At 40.6% G+C, this 17,000-nt stretch overlaps 2 protein-coding genes and 1 long non-coding RNA gene across 4 annotated transcripts in view; all 3 read right to left on the reverse strand.

Moving 5' to 3' along the window:
- The window catches only part of LOC107099387 (AN1-type zinc finger protein 3-like), a 20,551-nt gene extending 18,704 nt beyond the window's left edge, over positions 1-1,847 (reverse strand). The window contains exon 1 of the mRNA XM_015397481.1: positions 1,339-1,847. Within this exon, the coding sequence (XP_015252967.1) occupies positions 1,339-1,406 (68 nt within the window). The 5' untranslated portion in view covers positions 1,407-1,847. The remainder of the gene's footprint in view (positions 1-1,338) is intronic.
- A 930-nt stretch (positions 1,848-2,777) lies between these two features.
- On the reverse strand, positions 2,778-14,718 carry btbd9 (BTB (POZ) domain containing 9). Of its 2 annotated transcripts, none has more exons than XM_015397483.1 (11): positions 14,554-14,718; positions 14,042-14,251; positions 10,868-11,231; positions 10,512-10,779; positions 10,212-10,431; positions 9,983-10,102; positions 7,681-7,790; positions 7,389-7,578; positions 6,986-7,093; positions 4,814-4,892; positions 2,778-4,703 (listed from the first exon to the last, which is right to left on the reverse strand). In XM_015397483.1, the coding sequence occupies exons 2-11, from the start codon at positions 14,224-14,226 to the stop codon at positions 4,503-4,505; spliced, it is 1,845 nt and encodes a 614-aa protein (XP_015252969.1). In that variant the 5' UTR covers positions 14,227-14,251; positions 14,554-14,718; the 3' UTR covers positions 2,778-4,502. The 2 variants fall into 2 exon arrangements, with proteins under 2 accessions (XP_015252969.1, XP_015252968.1); XM_015397482.1 differs by having other exon boundaries at positions 2,779-4,703; positions 14,042-14,299.
- Positions 14,719-15,700: 982 nt separating this feature from the next.
- The window catches only part of LOC107099385, a 10,851-nt gene continuing 9,551 nt past the window's right edge, over positions 15,701-17,000 (reverse strand). Inside the window, exon 3 of the long non-coding RNA XR_001481952.1 lies at positions 15,701-15,979. This is a non-coding gene — a long non-coding RNA (uncharacterized LOC107099385). The remainder of the gene's footprint in view (positions 15,980-17,000) is intronic.

The raw sequence follows: 17,000 nt of genomic DNA on the forward strand, positions 1-17,000 counted from the left end.
TCTTTACTAAAACTAAACAGTAACATATTCACATTGCTACTTTTTTAAATTCTAGAAATGACTTAAAATTTCTTGAATGGGGTAATTTGTCAGAGTTAAAAGCAGAAAGTTAACCATAGATCTATAACTGATTTTATTTGCACACAAGTTCTCTACATGTGTGTAAATGTAAATAAAAATATGCACTTTAATGTTGAAGTGTGTATTTAAGCTGAAAGAGTAACAGACTTTCACTGGTTGAGTAAAAAAGCACCAGGATTAACTCAGATTGTGCTTTTTAGGAGTTTGTAGACTTCCTAAAACATGTTTTTAAATAAAGCCTTGGATTGTTATTTGATTATTAACATCTAATTAGAGCCTTAAAGCGTTAAGTTCATTCATTTAGAAGCTGAAAACTGCTCAACAGGCTCTAAATTTAAATGGTGGGCCAATAAAACCCATTCCAGGGAGGAAGGTCCTGTTCCAGGATGAATGTAACAGTAAAAGTGGAGCAGGACAGCCAGCAGCTGAGGGTCATGAACACCCAACGGTACCATCTGGGTCACCTGACACCGACAGGTGGGCTCAGATTCACCAAGTTAAACCCAGAAAAGAAAAAAAAAATCTGATGGGTGATAAGTCACGTGATAAACAGAGTAACGAGAACATGTCAGAAGATGGGGGGATGGAGGTGGCCTCCAGAAACCGGTTCCAGTCTGAACGCACCCGAACCGGATCCTGTAAAGTACAGAGAAATCCGCTTCTACCAGGCTGCAGAAACCAACTGACAGCTCTTTGTGTCGCTGGTGGATGAATTAAAGATTATATGAAGTCATTTCTCCTGTGGGGCAACATGAGTGAATCACATCCGGTATGCAACACACATCCACCAGTTTAACAACAACCGAATGGGGGAAAAAAAGAATAAAACAATTTAAAAAATGCTTCAAAATACAGCGGATGTTAAAGGTGCACAATAAAGGAGCCGTTATTGGTTTTAGTTTGCTATTCTTTGAAAGGACTGAGGACAAAATGGTTGGTTTAAAAGGGAACCTGCTGCCAATAAATCATTCTGTCTCTCGGGTACGTCATCCCCCGGCTCCACGAACAGATTTAAAACACCCATAAATACATACATTGGAACCATAAATACGTTTGTACATGTTGTATTTATACATTTAACGGTTATTTTTGTAGTTTTTTTAAAGCGATAACGGGCTTATCAGCTAGCTTCCCAACCCCCACCGTCGGCCTGCTTCGACAGAACAACAACAATGGGTCTGAGAACATTTCATCCGGATTTACTTTTCGCTTCTAGATAAAGGGTTTAAAATGTATTTTTAATGGTCAAACACTTACCCCCAAAATCCGCAGGGACACCGGGGAGGTAGAGAGGAAGCTTTGCTTCGTTCACTTGTGTCTCCCATGACTTCCAACAAGAAAAAAAAAAAGAAAAAAGAAAAGAAAAGCCCCGATAAGGAAACGCGAGGCCGGGGATGGGTCCGGGGCCTGGTCCTGGAGAGAGGAAAACGGTCCAAGTACCGAGTAGAACCGAACAAAAGAAAGGAGGAGCGTTAATTTCCTTTTTAAAGTCCAAAACCCGGAGAGGAAGGGTGGTGAACGCGTTCCGTTGGGGCCGCTGGGAGGAACAAACGGCTCGGTTAGAAGTGGAAGAATTGAACGATCAGCTGGACGTTAGGACGCTTCTATCTGGGGACGGAGTCAGGGGGGGAACCGGTGCTTTACGCCGGAGCGGAACGCGGAAAATAACCACCAGCCCCCCGGAAAAATGGATGAAACACGATTATGGCGACGTTAAGTAGCTGGGAGGATAAGATAAAAGAAAGAAAAAAATAAATAGACTAAGGACTTCCCCTAAGAGCCGCCTGGACCACCCCCATTCACACGTAGCTGGTACGTTACGTTAGGCCGGAAACGAGTCCATCAAACCAGAAATGTCAATATTGGACACGAAACAAGAGCGAAATAAAACCATAAAAAACCTTAAACGGCAGAAAAATAACCCAGAATAAAAAAAAAAAAGAAAATAAAGAGCCGAATTTCGCTCTTAGAGTCAATGTACCGTGAATTAGTGGAAAGGTTGGCCTACTTGCGTTTATTGGCTTTGCTTTAATCTGTTTACCTGATTAAAGTGTAGACAGCCAAGAAAGAAAGTTTTAATCAGCTAAATAAAGCTAATGTAATTACATTAAGGATATATATAAAAAAATAAAAAAATTATAAAAAAGCAAAGCATTAAATATAATATTGGGTGGTTAACATGGTTCATACATATTTTTTTTGTTTTTTCTAAATTTTGTGAAAATATAAAAAAAATGCAAGTTAAAATGTGATGCTACAACCATGAAAACAGAAAATAAAGTGGAAAAGATACGTTTTAGTCATTTGAAACAAACAAAATGGATTAATCTGTGGAAATAGATGCTGTAATTAAACCGTAATGTTGCTTATTAAAATGGAATCAAATCAGCTGAATAGTAATTGTTCTGTGTCCTCTGCAGTAAAGTTTCCACGCTTTTTTTTTTGCAAGTGTTACTGTGTAATCAGTTTTGCAAGATTGTTGCTTAACGACTTTCAAAACCTCTCGCCTCTATCAGTCACCCTCATCCAACATTTACATACAGAGCCCCCAGAAGCAGGAAATGCAGAAATCAGCCCCAGATGTGATCCTCTACAGGTTACAGCATGTTGTCTGTATTTAGAAACTGAGTAAAAAGATGGACTCATTAGGTTCCAAAGTGTGTTGCACAATTTAAATAAACATTTGTAACAGAGACATTAGGAAGGAGAGTCTGGTTTTGTCAATAAGAGCTGTATTTAGTCATTGAAATAGACATTGAAAGCCATTCAAGTTTCCAAATAATCAAAGATTATAAGTTTAATGACAACAATCTCTCATTAGGTAGCATCAACGTCGTCTAATGAGCTAACAGAGCGTTAGTGCCTAAAGCATGGTGAACACATAGTGACTGATCGATCAGCACAGCTCGTTCTGTAACAGAAGCTTGGAGGACTCCGGAGATCCAGGTCACCGGATCGCTTGTGTGAAAGACATCACCTACGGTCAACAGCAGCATTTCACACAAACAGATCGCTGTGAACCTTCACAAAATAAACAAAAAAAAAGTTAATCAGCATTGTCAGTTGTTCTCTGAAAAATCCCACAGAGAAGTAGTTTGTAGAACAATGAGTGCACAAACAATCAGCATCACTGATCAGAAGCATTCGATTTACAAAGCAAAATATTCCTAAAGTTACGGGCTATCATCTCTACTTTATAAACAAAGCCCTATTCTGTTACTGAGGAAGACTTGAACCGACGAATCCATTATCTTCTACACAGCAGATGGGACGCCTAAAGAAAAAACTATTCAGCTAATTACCCTAATTAACCTCATGAAACACTGAACAAAGGTTCCAACCCTTCCATTAAATTAAAAAGTGCTAAATCTAAATGCACACACAAAAAAAAACAGATCTAACAGCTTATTAAATAAAAACTCTAACAGGAAATAAATCTTACTACATCCCCCAGAGGCCAAAAGATGAAATCAATTGTACATACAAATAGAAAGAACCAATCAGCACTCTAGAGCTGTAAGAAAGTCAGAAAACCCAATCTAACTTTTTTTTTTTCAGGTTTAAAGTGCCGACAGCAGCTGCTCGTGTTTCTAACATGTATAAACTTCAGATCAGGCAGCTCTAGTGCATACATTAATTTGGTCCGAGCTTCTGAGCCCTGATGTTCTTCATCAAAAAAAATCCCCCCCTGCTATTTTAATAAGCAATTAAGATGCTTAAAATATTTACTATGGTGTGAAATCTTATCAAAAATTGGCACCAGGTCGGAGCATATGCCTCGATTTAGGGTATGAAAGTCTGATATTCAAATCTTTTAATATGCAAATGTAAAACAGGATTTAGTTGGGAGTTTTATTTGCACCCAAAAACAGACAGGATGCTTTTACTTCCATCTATGGAGGGGTTTTTTTCTTTAAGAACAGACTTTGAAAAATATATGACTCTAACTATGTAACTATGTTATGAAAAGTCAGTTGGATCCGCTTTTTGCTTCTCAAAGATAAATTCCTAAAAAATAGCTTGATAAAGGATTTAATCCTTTTGTTCTTCAAAGGTGTTCTTATGAATTTATCAAATTCACATCGCCTGCCCTTCTGCTGCTTTAGTGGTATAATCATGTCAGTGCGCCTCATCTATGACAAAATTAAATTAATTGGACTTCAAGATTCTGGAAGGAGAAACCCTGACTGAGTACCTTCATAAAATGTACACATCAGTACATTGAATATTTCAGTCAAAAACACCCGGGAAGACGAGATATAAATAAACTACGTTGCCACGGATACACAGGTCTCTACTGCTGCACACGTGAGGAGGGACGATGGACTGAGACAACGTGACGATGGACCTTAGCAGCATCGCAGCAGTGCGGTCTGGGTGGTGAAAGCTGTGCAAAATGGCGTCAGGAGGTTTCAGAGCTTTTAATGGTGAGACTGTGAGGAGGAGGAGGATGCGGATGAGGAGGAAGGTTGGGTGGGCAGCAGGCTGTGTGTGCGTGAAGGTCGCTGGGGTCGCTGCTGCGGCACGGCGGTCCCGGAATCGGACGAATCCACGCCCGGGCTGCCTTCGGCGACCTCCGTGTCCAGCTGGGCGGGGCACTCGAAGTGGACGCAGTGGAAAACCTGCGGAGAGATGCGACTTAGTTCTGCTTCAAACCACATGACCGGCCTGAGCCGGTACTGGCGTCTGCGACTAGATGAAGGGGGGATCGCTGAGGAGAAAACTAAGCTACCTCATTCGCCGTGTTATGGGTCCCAACAATACGGATGAAGGAAGCAGGCTGATGGTCAAACTTTAAGGTCTGCCACGATCTGAAACACACGATGAAACAAACAGCAGTCAGGCTGGACAACAGGTCACAGATAATGAACAATCTAATTATTTATGCTGTTATTAAAGAGGAAAATGGCCTCTAAAAACTACCAGGCTGATCAAGTTCATGAGGGAAAGATCCCAAAACCTTTACACAGTTGGTCCAACAGGAAGAGCAGCTGAGAAGTACCTTTGATTGCTGCTCCATACATCCAAAGATTATTGGCAGAAATTAATTGAATAAAAAAGGAACTTAATGTATTGCTAACAGCATCGAAACACGTTATACAAGATGAAGACTTTCTCTTCAAGTAATTACATTTTAACGGAGGTATTTCAGGCATTTTAGCAAAGACTTTTATCTATTTTCTTGAAAAATATGAAAACGTTTATAAAACTCAAAAGGCGACCCTTAAGAAAGCGTTCAGGAAACATATCTGTGAAGATTCTCAGTCATCCAGGTCATGGATGACTGAGAATAGTTCAGTTTAGGCAAGTGGAGGTGAAGATTTCTAAAAGAGGTTTCTCTTCTCATCCAAAGAGGCTTCTTCAGTTCTAACTAGTGGTGGGGAGCACTGAGATTAATATACTGTAGGTCTAACAAAGAGTTAGGTTTAATAAAAGATGGCTCTGATCCCTCCTACTGGATTGGCCATGGAGGACACTTGGGGGTTAATGGTCGTTAGGGGGTTCTGATGGGTCATTAACTCCTGGTCAGAGTGGTTTCAGCCATATTCCTCATTGAAGTGCGAGTCAGTTTGGGGCAGATGGGGGATAAATCATCTTATAAATGTAAGGGTATGTCTAAGACCACCTCCTCTGTTGAGAGATAGGTGGATTCCTTAAACCCCCTCTCAAACCATCCGTCTTCCTCGGCAAGAATATGGGCGTTGTTGTCTTCAAAAAACGAGCGTCCTTTAGCCTTCAGGTGTAGGTGGACAGCTCAGTCCTGTGCTGAGGAGTTGGGTGTTTTATCTTTGGGGTGAACTAGCTTTTGTCTCAGGTTGTTGCCAGGTTTAAATCAGGAAATGCTGATTTATCAGCAGAAGTTACATTTACCCAGAGACTACAGAGCGTCTAAGATGTTTGCAATTTCGTGTTAACGAAGGGACTTAATCCTCAGGAATATTTGTATTGTTGACCTGATCGCCCTCCCAAACACAGGAGGGAGCAATTTAGAGGATTTCTTACTAATGCAAACATTAGTGTTAATGTATACAGCTAATGGTCCCAGATGTTGACAACCTGCAGGATATTTCACAACACGTTTTGCTGAAAGCATAAAGAATAAAACCCACAAATAGCATAAAATAGACCCGTATGCGCCTGACGATTGCTAACGCTGAATGGCCCATGTTAGAAGGTGTAGATCTTTAGTTAAAGATCTTATAAATATGTCATGGAAGGACCCAGATCTTCTTAAATTTAACATTTTTATCCCGACTAAAGAGGACTTTGTATGTTTTATTTGATCTTAGTGAAATTCTGCTGTAAACAACAGAATTTCTTCATTGTGGGACAATGAAGGGATTTTCTATCCTATTCTATTCAATATGTACGCTTGAATGTTGTGTTTTATTGCAGTTTGGTTTGATTTATACACTAATTAAAAACATATCCTGGACCCCAGCAATACTAGCAACCACTTTAAGGGAGCTAATGGGATCTAAATAAAGAATGGGAATAATGGGTTTATCTTTTGTATCGTGATGTCAGTCAGCCACAGAGGGAGGAGGAGGGACAGCAGAGTCTATCGCAGTGATATGCTGGACAGGACAGGACCAAAGGACGGCCCACAGTCATCATCATACTGATGGACATTATCCTAACCTTCACAAAAAGCTTCCAAAGGAAAAAAAAAACAGCCTGTAAGAAGTTCAGATGCACTTCTTAAAGGTATTAATAGAAATTAGCTTTGTTAAACTTTGTTTAACTGATTTAACTTCTACAGTTTATTAAAATAACTTCCACAAAGAACTTATAATATGAAGAATGGAAAAAAAAAAATATTTTTTAATCCATGGTTTCTTGTTAGATTAGATTTTTTTGTTAGATTAAACATCGATAGCTTTACATAAACCAGTGAGCTCACCGACATGCGACCCTGGTGCGATCCACCACCTTGGTCCACTGCTGCTGATTGGTGGAAACTTCGATATAGTAACTGTAGGAGCGCTCGTCACAGTCCCAGAGAAGCAGCCTGGATCAGAACATAGAAACCCAAACATTCACTTTGACAGTAATCCTGACATTCCAGCTCTGGTTTAACGAGGGAAAAAGAAAGCTGGAGTCAAAGCAGACTGCTCCAATGTTGGCAGCTCTTTAATGTTCATCACTCATGACGTTAAACATTGAGTTTCAGCTCATAATGAAAAGCAGAAACTAAACTGTGGAACAGAACAGTAAAAATGTTTGGTTTAAAACCAGAACTGTTTAACGCCTTGGAGGAAATGGGACAGAGGGACCGACCCGAACCCACTCAGGCCAGAACTGACCTCAGTGACCCGATGGAGTAGGGCTGAGCCAGCTGGATGACGATGGCTCCTGAGCCCAGCTGGTGACAGGTGTAGCCCGAGTCCCAGTCGTAGTTCCGGGTGTCGCCGTTCAGCAAAGCGTTTCTGCTTCGGCTCACCCCCTCTATCACACTGGCGCAGGCTGCTATGGTGGCCACGTTCTCACTGGGAACTGTGGGACATTTATACACAGACACATTTATACATCAATCTCATGAAAAATATAAACTAATAATATAAAAACTACGGAAGTTTTTAACAGTCAGAAACGTACCAATGAGTCCGTTCTCCAGAGTGAAGGAGCGGTTGGTGAACATGCATTCAAAAGCCACCAGGTGGAACACCTTGTTCACGGTGTTGTGTGTTCCGACAATACGAACGTATCTGAAACATGAAAAACCATCCGATTAAATAAAAAAATAAAATAAAATAAAAAAAATAAAATTAAATTAAAAAAAAAGAGATCTGAGGACTCATCATTAATAATGAGGGGAATCAAAAACATTAGAGCAAATTGACTATTTGCTGCAGTTTCTGTGAGGCTACTGAGGATGTGGGGCATTTTTAAAAATATGTCCTTAAAGTATCCTTAAAACACTTCTGATATCCAAGTCAAATCAATGATTTTAGGTGAAATAAACAGATGTTTAACAAAAAAGATAATTAAAAGGTAGACTGCTGCAAAAAAAAACAAAAAAACAAAAAACCCATATATACCGGTATATTCATTATAAATTGATATTTTTCAGTAGTTATCGCTGACATTTCAACACATTTATTTTAATATCAAATTTAAAACAGGACCCATCTAAAAGTTAAATATAATATTTGTTATTTTTTTAAGCAAAAAAATGAAGATAGAATATGTTGTAGTTTATTTCTACAAATTCTTTTTTGGTTCCTTTTCATCTCTGAAACATTTAGTAACAGTAAAAAAAAAACAAACCCATCTTAAAATATAAGATTTTACATATTTTTTTATGAACCTAGAGTTTTAAGTTTAAGTTTTTTTTGTTATGATCCCATCCTGCTTTCTTCTTTGTTTTATACGTAATGAGATGGTGGAGTCTAAATGAGCAGAGGACCAGAGGTTTTGCAGATGTTCGCCTCCTCTGGTGACAAGTTGAAATGACATCCCTACCGTGCAACACACAGAAGAGAGGAAAAAAAAAAAAAAAAAAAAAACACTGTATAGTGTATAGATTAATCTGGGATAAGGAAGTCATCAATAGTGACGTTTTTTTTCTCCAACCTATTTACTATTATAACGACCATAGCTCTAACCATCACATTACTGCCTCCTTGTTTATTTCGTCACCACAGTTCAATTTGGCTCTTTTTTTCACACTAGACCAAAAGTTTTATCTTCTTTTTCTTGTGTTGCGTCTATAACCGAGGTTAGGGTGCTTCCCAGATGGTCGTTTGTGACCCATATTCACAACCTGTCGCCTGTGTTTTCTCTGTTAGGCAGAGACTCAACAAAGCAGCTCATCCCACCCAGAGAATCCAGCCTGAATCTGTCGTTCATGAACCGAGTAACGAAGCCTGTAGAGGCAACAACGATACAGGGCGTGTGATTTTACTTTGGTTGATTGTAGGAGGACGTGTGTCAGGAAGCACTAAAACATAAACGTTCTTATAAATACCGGTTTAATGTAATTCTATTTGCTTCTTTGGGACATTTAGCAGCGGTATCCCTGAAGCTAACTGATTGCAGCACCGTTCATATAAAGGCTTTGGACAAGAAACCTAATCGTCTTTGTTTGCATCCATTACAGTTGGACTAGTTCCTGGAAACATCAGTGAGGAAAAACTCAGCTGCTCGGTTCCCACAGCTGCTCCCAGTTAACAAACAGGGACAGCCGCTCTGAAATAACTGATTAACAGATCTGGCGTTCAATAAAAACAAAGAGCTAAAGATCATATTTGACAAACTTTGCATTTAGTTACAGCAAAACATTTTGTCAAGTCTGAATTAGTTAAGTATTTTTTTCCTATCCAACTTAGGATTATGTTGTTTAGAACTTATTTTATCTAAAACAAAGATATAAAGGCTAACTGTACACAAATGTCCCATCTAACTGATGTTTAAACCCTTCTGACATAAATGTTTTTGGTCCACTCTATAAAGCTTCAAACTCAACGCTATTTCTGACATTTTGAATTGAAAAAGCTTCCTAGATGGGAAGCAAAACGTCTTCAAAGTTGCAAACAAAGTCCAGTGGATTGTTTTTTTTATTTTTTTTGGAATGACCATGACCTGGATGACTGAGAATCTTCACCAGCTCCTGACATAAAATGATGAGCTATATAAAAACGGCAGATAAATAATAGCACTTTATTTAGATCGATTCACTTAGAGGGTCTGCATAATTCATTCCAGTCGTCTCAAATTGCTCTAAATGTTAAAAGAGTTTCTCTACGTCTCCATCTAAAATAATCTAGAACAACAAAAGCATCAAAATACTGAGCTGGGATGTCTGGAAACATACGAATTAAAAACATTTAAATGAAGGAATCCTCAGAGCCAATTCAACCACAGGGGGAGGAACTGGAAAGATGTAATCCTTCTTTACCTGCAAACTCGTGGTGTGAAGTAAAGGTTTTGCCACGACCTGCAGAGGTACTTGGAGTGGTCGATAACGCGGATCCAGTCCAGCTCATCCATGGACACCTCGATGTAGTAGGAGTAGGAGCTTCAACCAGATTAGAGACGCATTAGATTTAGAATAAATTAAACAATCAGCAATATCAGTCACTTAATGGCATCATCTGCCGGATATCGATGAGCGGCGCTCGTCTCACCGGCTGTCTCTGTCCCACAGCAGCAGCCGGATGTGGTTGATGATGGACGGCTGCCCCAGTTTGACCTGGAGCCCGGAGCGGCCGTCCTCTTCGATGGGGTGTCGGGAGAAGCCGTGGTCCAGGTCGTAGTTCTGGGTGTCTCCATCCAGCAGCGCAGACTTCAGCTCTCCTTTAACGACCTGAGCTCCGTGCTTCATGGTGGCGATGTTCTCCTCTGGGACTGAGATCAGACACAGGTTGTGTTCTCGGCTACAGTACAGGAAGTGATCTTCTCTGTTAGGCTCAGACAGCAGGACTTACTGAGCATCCCCCGGTAGTTCAGGTCCATGTTGCGGCTCTCGGAGCGGGTCTTTATGGCGTCCAGCAGGTCGTCGGGGCTCACCAGGCCAGAGGGACGCACCACGTTCAGCATCTCTGTCAGAGTCATGAGCGGCAGGCGCACTGCTGACATCACTTCCTGTGTGTCGGCCCCGTCCTCGTGCTGCTGGCACCAGCGAGACAAGGCCTGGAAGATTTCCTTCTCACTGGCAGCAAACGAGTCCCGCCTGACCACAGTTAGCAGAGCCGTCTGCAGAAAAACAATTTTTTTTTTTTTTTAGAAACAAACCCAGATAGAAAGAAAAGCCTCAAACTGAACAATAAATCAAATACTGTACCTTAGAGAGCGACAGGAAGCCCTCTGAGTTCAGAACCTCAGGAGCATGTCTGTCCATGTAGGCGCAGCAGGCCTCATTGAGCGCGCTCAGAGAGTAGAGGCTCGCCACGTCGAACACCAAGCAGATGTTGCTGATGTGCAGGATGGTGCGGAGGAACTCGCAGGTAGAGTCTTCCAGAGGCTGGAGGCCGTAGCGATGAGCCAAACCCAGGAAGTCCAGCAGCACCTCTTCCCGGGCTGAGCTGAGGCTGGCCCGGCCCGTATACAGGTAGTTCAGCAGCATGGAGAACGCTTCAGCCCGGGTCTCCTCCAAACGGACCTCAGCCTGGGGCTGGGACTCTTTCATCCCACCGTACAGCAGGGCCCTAAACAGGAAAACGACATCAGAAGGTCATTAATTCTATCACACATTCAGTTTTTTTTTTCTTTTTACAGTATCCTGTCTGGTTATAAGAATAATTGTCTTGATGCCAAAAAAAGCGCCCAACGGATTTTGCTTTCACAACTGGAACAGTGCAGCTATCACTATAGTGTTCCGCTTGATATATGCATGTAAATAGCTTTATTATAATTATGCAGGGAGTATTACAGATTATATGGACACTGTAATATAAGTAGAACAGGAAAGGAAAAACAGAAAAAAGGAGAAAAAGTGAAAGAAAGAAGAGATAAAAGACAACGATAAAACATCTTCAGTCTGTTTCATCACCTGCAAAGTGATGTAAAAAGAACAGCACAACCAACGGATATAGTATAAGAGATACAATAAAGTGGCATCTTGACACTATCGCTGAAGTATAAGATTAAGTTTTAATGTAGCTACAATCAACTTTATTTAGACAAACAGGAAACACATTCAGGAAAATAGAAGAACAAACAAACAATAAAACCTTCGGGAAAGAAAATTTTCACCTTAATTAAACTAATAACATAAGAACCACCTGATATGTTTAACTGCAGCCATGTAGTAGAAGAAGAAATAGATATGGAGATAATTTTTACATCAATAAACATACGGATTACTTTAACATTTTGATAATAAATAGCTTCATATTTAACAAAAAATGGATTCATATGTGATGACTGAAATTATATTATTTTCCAAACGACTTATTCTACCAAATAATAAAATGTGTCATTGAATTGATTTACTTTACAACAGCAAGCAGGTCAAAATTATTAGTCCTTAGCAGGCTGGGACTGGGAATGATTTTAGGCCCTGGCATTTTTCCAGCTACACCGGCCGACTTATGGACCCCGCCCACCCGAAAAAAAAAAAATAGAAGCACAGCCACAAACACGTGCGTCTCAAATGTGAAACACAATACGGATACACATTGTGGATTAACCGATCTGTCTCCAAGCATCACATGACAACCATCGCCAGTCTTCTATAATGCGGTTTAACTGGCTTTGGTTATTAACACGGATGCGACAATGACTCCTGCCACACTCACCACATCGGCAGGGTTACCAGATGTCACTGACTCACGTTTTCCATCCCAAAATATGTTCATAAACCGCCTGAATATACGAAATCTCGCCCAATTTTAACCAAAGTCTATTGATCTTCTAAAGAAAAACATTTTTTACCCATAGATGGCCATCTTAAACTGCCAGATTTGGAAACATCCCAAGCCTGGCAACAATGCAAGAGACGGGAAACTTTGGATGCAAAACCCCATCATGCACCGCAAAATATTTTTGCAAAATATTCAAACATAAATTCGCCAAATATAAGACGAACATCGTTGTTTGGTTTAAAGAAAGCACATTAGTTTTATTATAATTTAGTTTGTTGCAAGGATTTTACAGTTTGAAGAAACAGAAAATGACACCATATGCCAACCTTCACAGGTATGTGTATGACAAGGAAGGGCTATTTATACTGCATGCATCATTTAGGTGGTTAACATTGTATTTCTTCTTGAGTTCCTTGAGTTATTTACTGTCACAGGTAGGTGCTACGAGAGTACGTATTGGGGCCGGTATGATTTAAAGCTGAAGTCTGTAAGTTTTTAAAAATCACTTTTTTGTCATATTGGCTAAAACTGTCCCTATGCCCCAGACAGCAGTACATGTGATATGTAACCTGTGAAAAAAACTGCTTCAATTGGTCCCGCATACTGCCTGTATTTCAATCTGGAAAGAATAATTCGGGACGAGTCAAAACAACCAATCACAGCCAGAGGAGCGTCTGATGGAGTGTCAATCACAGCTGGAAGTCATGGCGGAGCGACAGCCACCAGCGAAAGAGAAACTGCCCTTACTGCCCCTGCCAACTGCTTACACGGCAAACTTTGGTATAACCAGCATCTTATATCTAGCTGCTTGGAGGTGAGTGTTATCGCTCTTACCGGTTCACACTCCATGCCGCGTACGCTGCTTGGACGCTTGTGGTCGCATGCGGTAGCCGTGCAGATGCTGTGAGAGGGGTGGGGCATGAGTGAAGCAGAGAGGGTGGGGGAGTGGCGTGAAACCTGTTTTTCTTAAAATTTTCAGTCGAAGTCTGCTCTCTTCTCAGACTGCAGCTTTAAGGATGGCCGGCCCTAGCACACTTGGAATTAGGAGGGGCCCACTGGGCAGTATCACAGATTACCAGTCCGACCCTGTTACAGTCCTTAGAGCAATTACTCTGAATCTTAAATTAGGAAGGGTTTTATAAGGGTCCATTAGTGTAAAAGAAGTGATAATGACAGTAGTTTAAGGGTTAATGACATGTCATAACTGTGTGGTGAATGGAGGGAGTATTTAAGGGAATTTCTCCATTGTGAGATCATCCATCCATCTATTTTATGACACGCTTATCCCAAGCGGGGTTGCGAGGGGTGCTGGTGCCCATCTCCAGCTGTCTACGGGCGAGAGGCGGGGTCCACCCTGGACAGGTCTCAGGTCCATCGCAGGGCAACGCAGAGACACACAGGACAAACAACCATTCACACACACACCTAAGGAGAATTTAGAGAAGCCAGTTAACCTACCAGTCATGTTTTTAGACTGTGGGAGGAAGCCGGAGTACCCGGAGAGAACCCAGGCATGCTCAGGGAGAACATGCAAACTTTATGCAGAAAGATCCCAGGCCGGGAATCGAACCCAGAACCTTCTAGCTTCAAGGCAGCAGTGCTACCCACTGAGCAGCTTTTTTTTTAATAACAAAAGACAACTTCATTGGTACCTGAAGTAGTGGCATCGAGCAGCCAGGATGACCCGGTGCGCAGGGAACCTCTTCCCCTCCACTATGAAGGTGACGTCGCTGTACTCCTCTCCCAGCACGAGCGCTCCGAGCTGCTCAGACAGCAGGTGGATGTGGTCGATCTCCGACACGGAGGCCAGAGGCCTCAGAGGATGACTGTTGCTCATGGTCTAATTATGTTCACAGACACATCTGACACACAGAGCAGACATGCAAACAGACTCCGGTGACCAAATCAATCTGAAACCAGAAGCAAACACCACTCAAAAACCGTCTACCTTTAGCATGCTACATGCTAACTACACTGAGGCCGGTCGGCCGGCGGCTCATCAAGACAATACGCTAAATGTGCTTCATGTTGGCGGAAAATATATTGTAACCGGTGACTTTAAAATAAATGAACAAAAAAATATTTTAAAAACTGCACCGGTTTTTAGCCGCTAACGAAAGGCTAATTTCTCCCCAGCCTCGGTTGTTAACCATTTAAAACTTACCTAAAAAAAACTAACTCTCACTTCCGTTTATGTTTCTGACTATTTTAGTAAACTCAGATGAGAAAACTTGTTCACAAATTCAAGAAGAAAAAAACCCAGCTCCAAATACAAGCTTTAGGCGACATAACAACACTGGAAGCTGGAAGCTGATACTGTGACAACGGAGGAAAACTTCCGGTTCTCTATCGCTCGGTTTATACGCTGCAGCGCCACCTGCTGGATTGGAGAAGATGTCCCGTAGTAGTTACCGGTATTTAGGATTTTTGTTCAGGATCAGGCGTCTCCAACCTGTCGCCCTGGTTCCTTTTATTCAAGATGAAAGGGGGTTTTGTGCTTTGTGTATTTATAAAGTATTTCCTCATAATTATACATGGTTTATGTATTTTTTTTTGCTTTTAGAGTAAGTTTAATCTGCTTGAAAGAAGGCAAACGTAGATGAATAAATTAACTGGGCCTGGATTTGGAAAAGTTTCCAGTGGCATTCTCACTTCTTGATTCACAGGAAAGTAGAAAAAAAGAATTTTAATATGCATGTATTTACTGTTTTAACAAAAATGAACCATTAGAACTAACTGAGCCACATAAAAAAATATCCAACTGCATGATGTTGCCTGTCCTGACCCATTTTTGTCAGTGGTGCTTTTTTTAGCCTCTTTTTTATATTTACTGTAGATTGAAAGTTGAGTCACATTTTGCATGCATGTGGCATTGCACAAACTTTTGTGAAATGAGTTTAATCATCTAACACGTTTAAATGAAGAAGTCTCATAAAAAAAAATAACTTCTCTTATAACCATGGCATTACCATAGTAATTCTCGGTAAACATATAAATGAGCTAGGCTAAGTTTCTCAGCATAAGTTGATTCTTAAAATATTTCCTCTTTCCTGTTGTGAAACATTTGCTTCTCTAAACTGTTGGTTTCTGGTTAGAAACAAGCTTGACTTTAACATGCAGTAGTCGAGTTTCAAAGAAATGTTCTCTTTTTCTTCCATGTGAAAAAAACTTCCTCTTTGAGATCCACTTTATGATGATTCTCACACTTGTCTGCATGTCTTATGATTTTTAGAAACTGATCAAATAAAATCAACTTCATCAAATTCAGATAAAATTGTAAAATTGCAAATTTATTATAAAAACAAGAATCCAAAGCTTGAACACTTTACAGCAGCTAAATAGGGCATATGTGGCATCTTTTGTTAATTTAATACAATCATTCAATAATTATTGAGACATTTTTTACAAATAAATGTTGTTAATGCCTGCTATAGCATATCTGACTTTTAGCACATTCTCTGATGACATATTTGAGAACCTCAGACTGGTTTGTTTGGCTTTTTGACTGAAGCATAGAGGACGCTGGGATCTGTGGAGGAAGCTTTCACAGTGCTGTACGTCACAGTATCACCTTCGTCATCATGTTGAAGCTGCAGAAACAGAAAAGAGACGCAGTCTGGTCAATATACAGTATTGTCAAACACTGTTTTAGGTATATGAGGAATACGCTTTGCTAGCAAAGGGCTGCTGACAGACAAATATACAGTTTAATTGAATACATTTGAAGATAAATAATTTGAAATATGCATGTTATAGGAATAGATGAAGGGGAAGCACCTTGGTAGATACTGATAATATGCTATTAAAAGATGACTTTCAATGAAATAGAATTTACATGTGCTGAGAAAGTGTCAGTGGGGGATCTGGTCTTGAAAATGAAGCTTTTTGCAGATAGGAATAAGCTGTTTATTTGTGGTAAACGGTTTTTAGTTCTGATGGACCGCAGTCTCCTTTTAGAGCGGAGAGACTGAAACAGTCTGTGCTGAAGGTGGGAGGGGTCAGCTGCAATCTTTCCTTCTAGCCTCAGAGTCCTGGAGGTGTACAGTTCCTAAAAGTAGGAAGATTAGACCAGAGGACAGTCTATGCTGTTAAAGGACTCCTGGTTTTCCAACCTTGTTGTGTGAATTGTGAACCAGAGTTAATCATTGATATAACTCACCACGGTGTTGGTTTACAGCTGTGCTTAGTAAGCTGATGTGGGGCATTACAATATAATTTTAGATTTGGCCTATATGCAGCAAAGATCACATGATCATAGTAACCCAGTGCGGTGCAGGGGATGGTGTGATTGACACTAATTCCTGTGGTTTTTTTGATGCAAAGTTTTTTCTTCTCTCCTTAAATAAACCGACAAAGAAAACAACTACTAATTTTGATCAACTTAGGGTTTCATGCCAAAAAAAATACAGATTCTAAAAATAATCTCTGTTTAAAAGCACACTATGCAACAGTTTTCAGTTGATTGATGTGTTCCATAACGTTTTGGATGATTAAATGAGTCATTTCAGGTCGAACAAAGGTTTTCTCAGCCGCCCTGGTGGTCTGTAGGGAAAATACCGTACTTGCAATTGGAGGAGCCCTCGGCCCGCACCCACAGGCTCAGAAGTCTCG

The sequence above is a fragment of the Cyprinodon variegatus genome, unplaced genomic scaffold (assembly GCF_000732505.1).
Source record: "Cyprinodon variegatus isolate N-32 unplaced genomic scaffold, C_variegatus-1.0 Scaffold865, whole genome shotgun sequence".
In the NCBI taxonomy this organism is placed as follows: Eukaryota; Metazoa; Chordata; class Actinopteri; order Cyprinodontiformes; family Cyprinodontidae; genus Cyprinodon; species Cyprinodon variegatus.

Bases quoted from the DNA above. Each gene is read 5' to 3' on its own strand.
- btbd9 (XM_015397483.1), bottom strand. From the start codon at position 14,226: ATGAGCAACAGTCATCCTCTGAGGCCTCTGGCCTCCGTGTCGGAGATC. The intron at 10,103-10,211 runs GTGAGACGAGCG...ATCTGGTTGAAG, and splicing joins CTGTGGGACAGAGACAGCCG to CTCCTACTCCTACTACATCG. The intron at 4,704-4,813 runs GTAGCTTAGTTT...ATCTCTCCGCAG, and splicing joins CCCATAACACGGCGAATGAG to GTTTTCCACTGCGTCCACTT.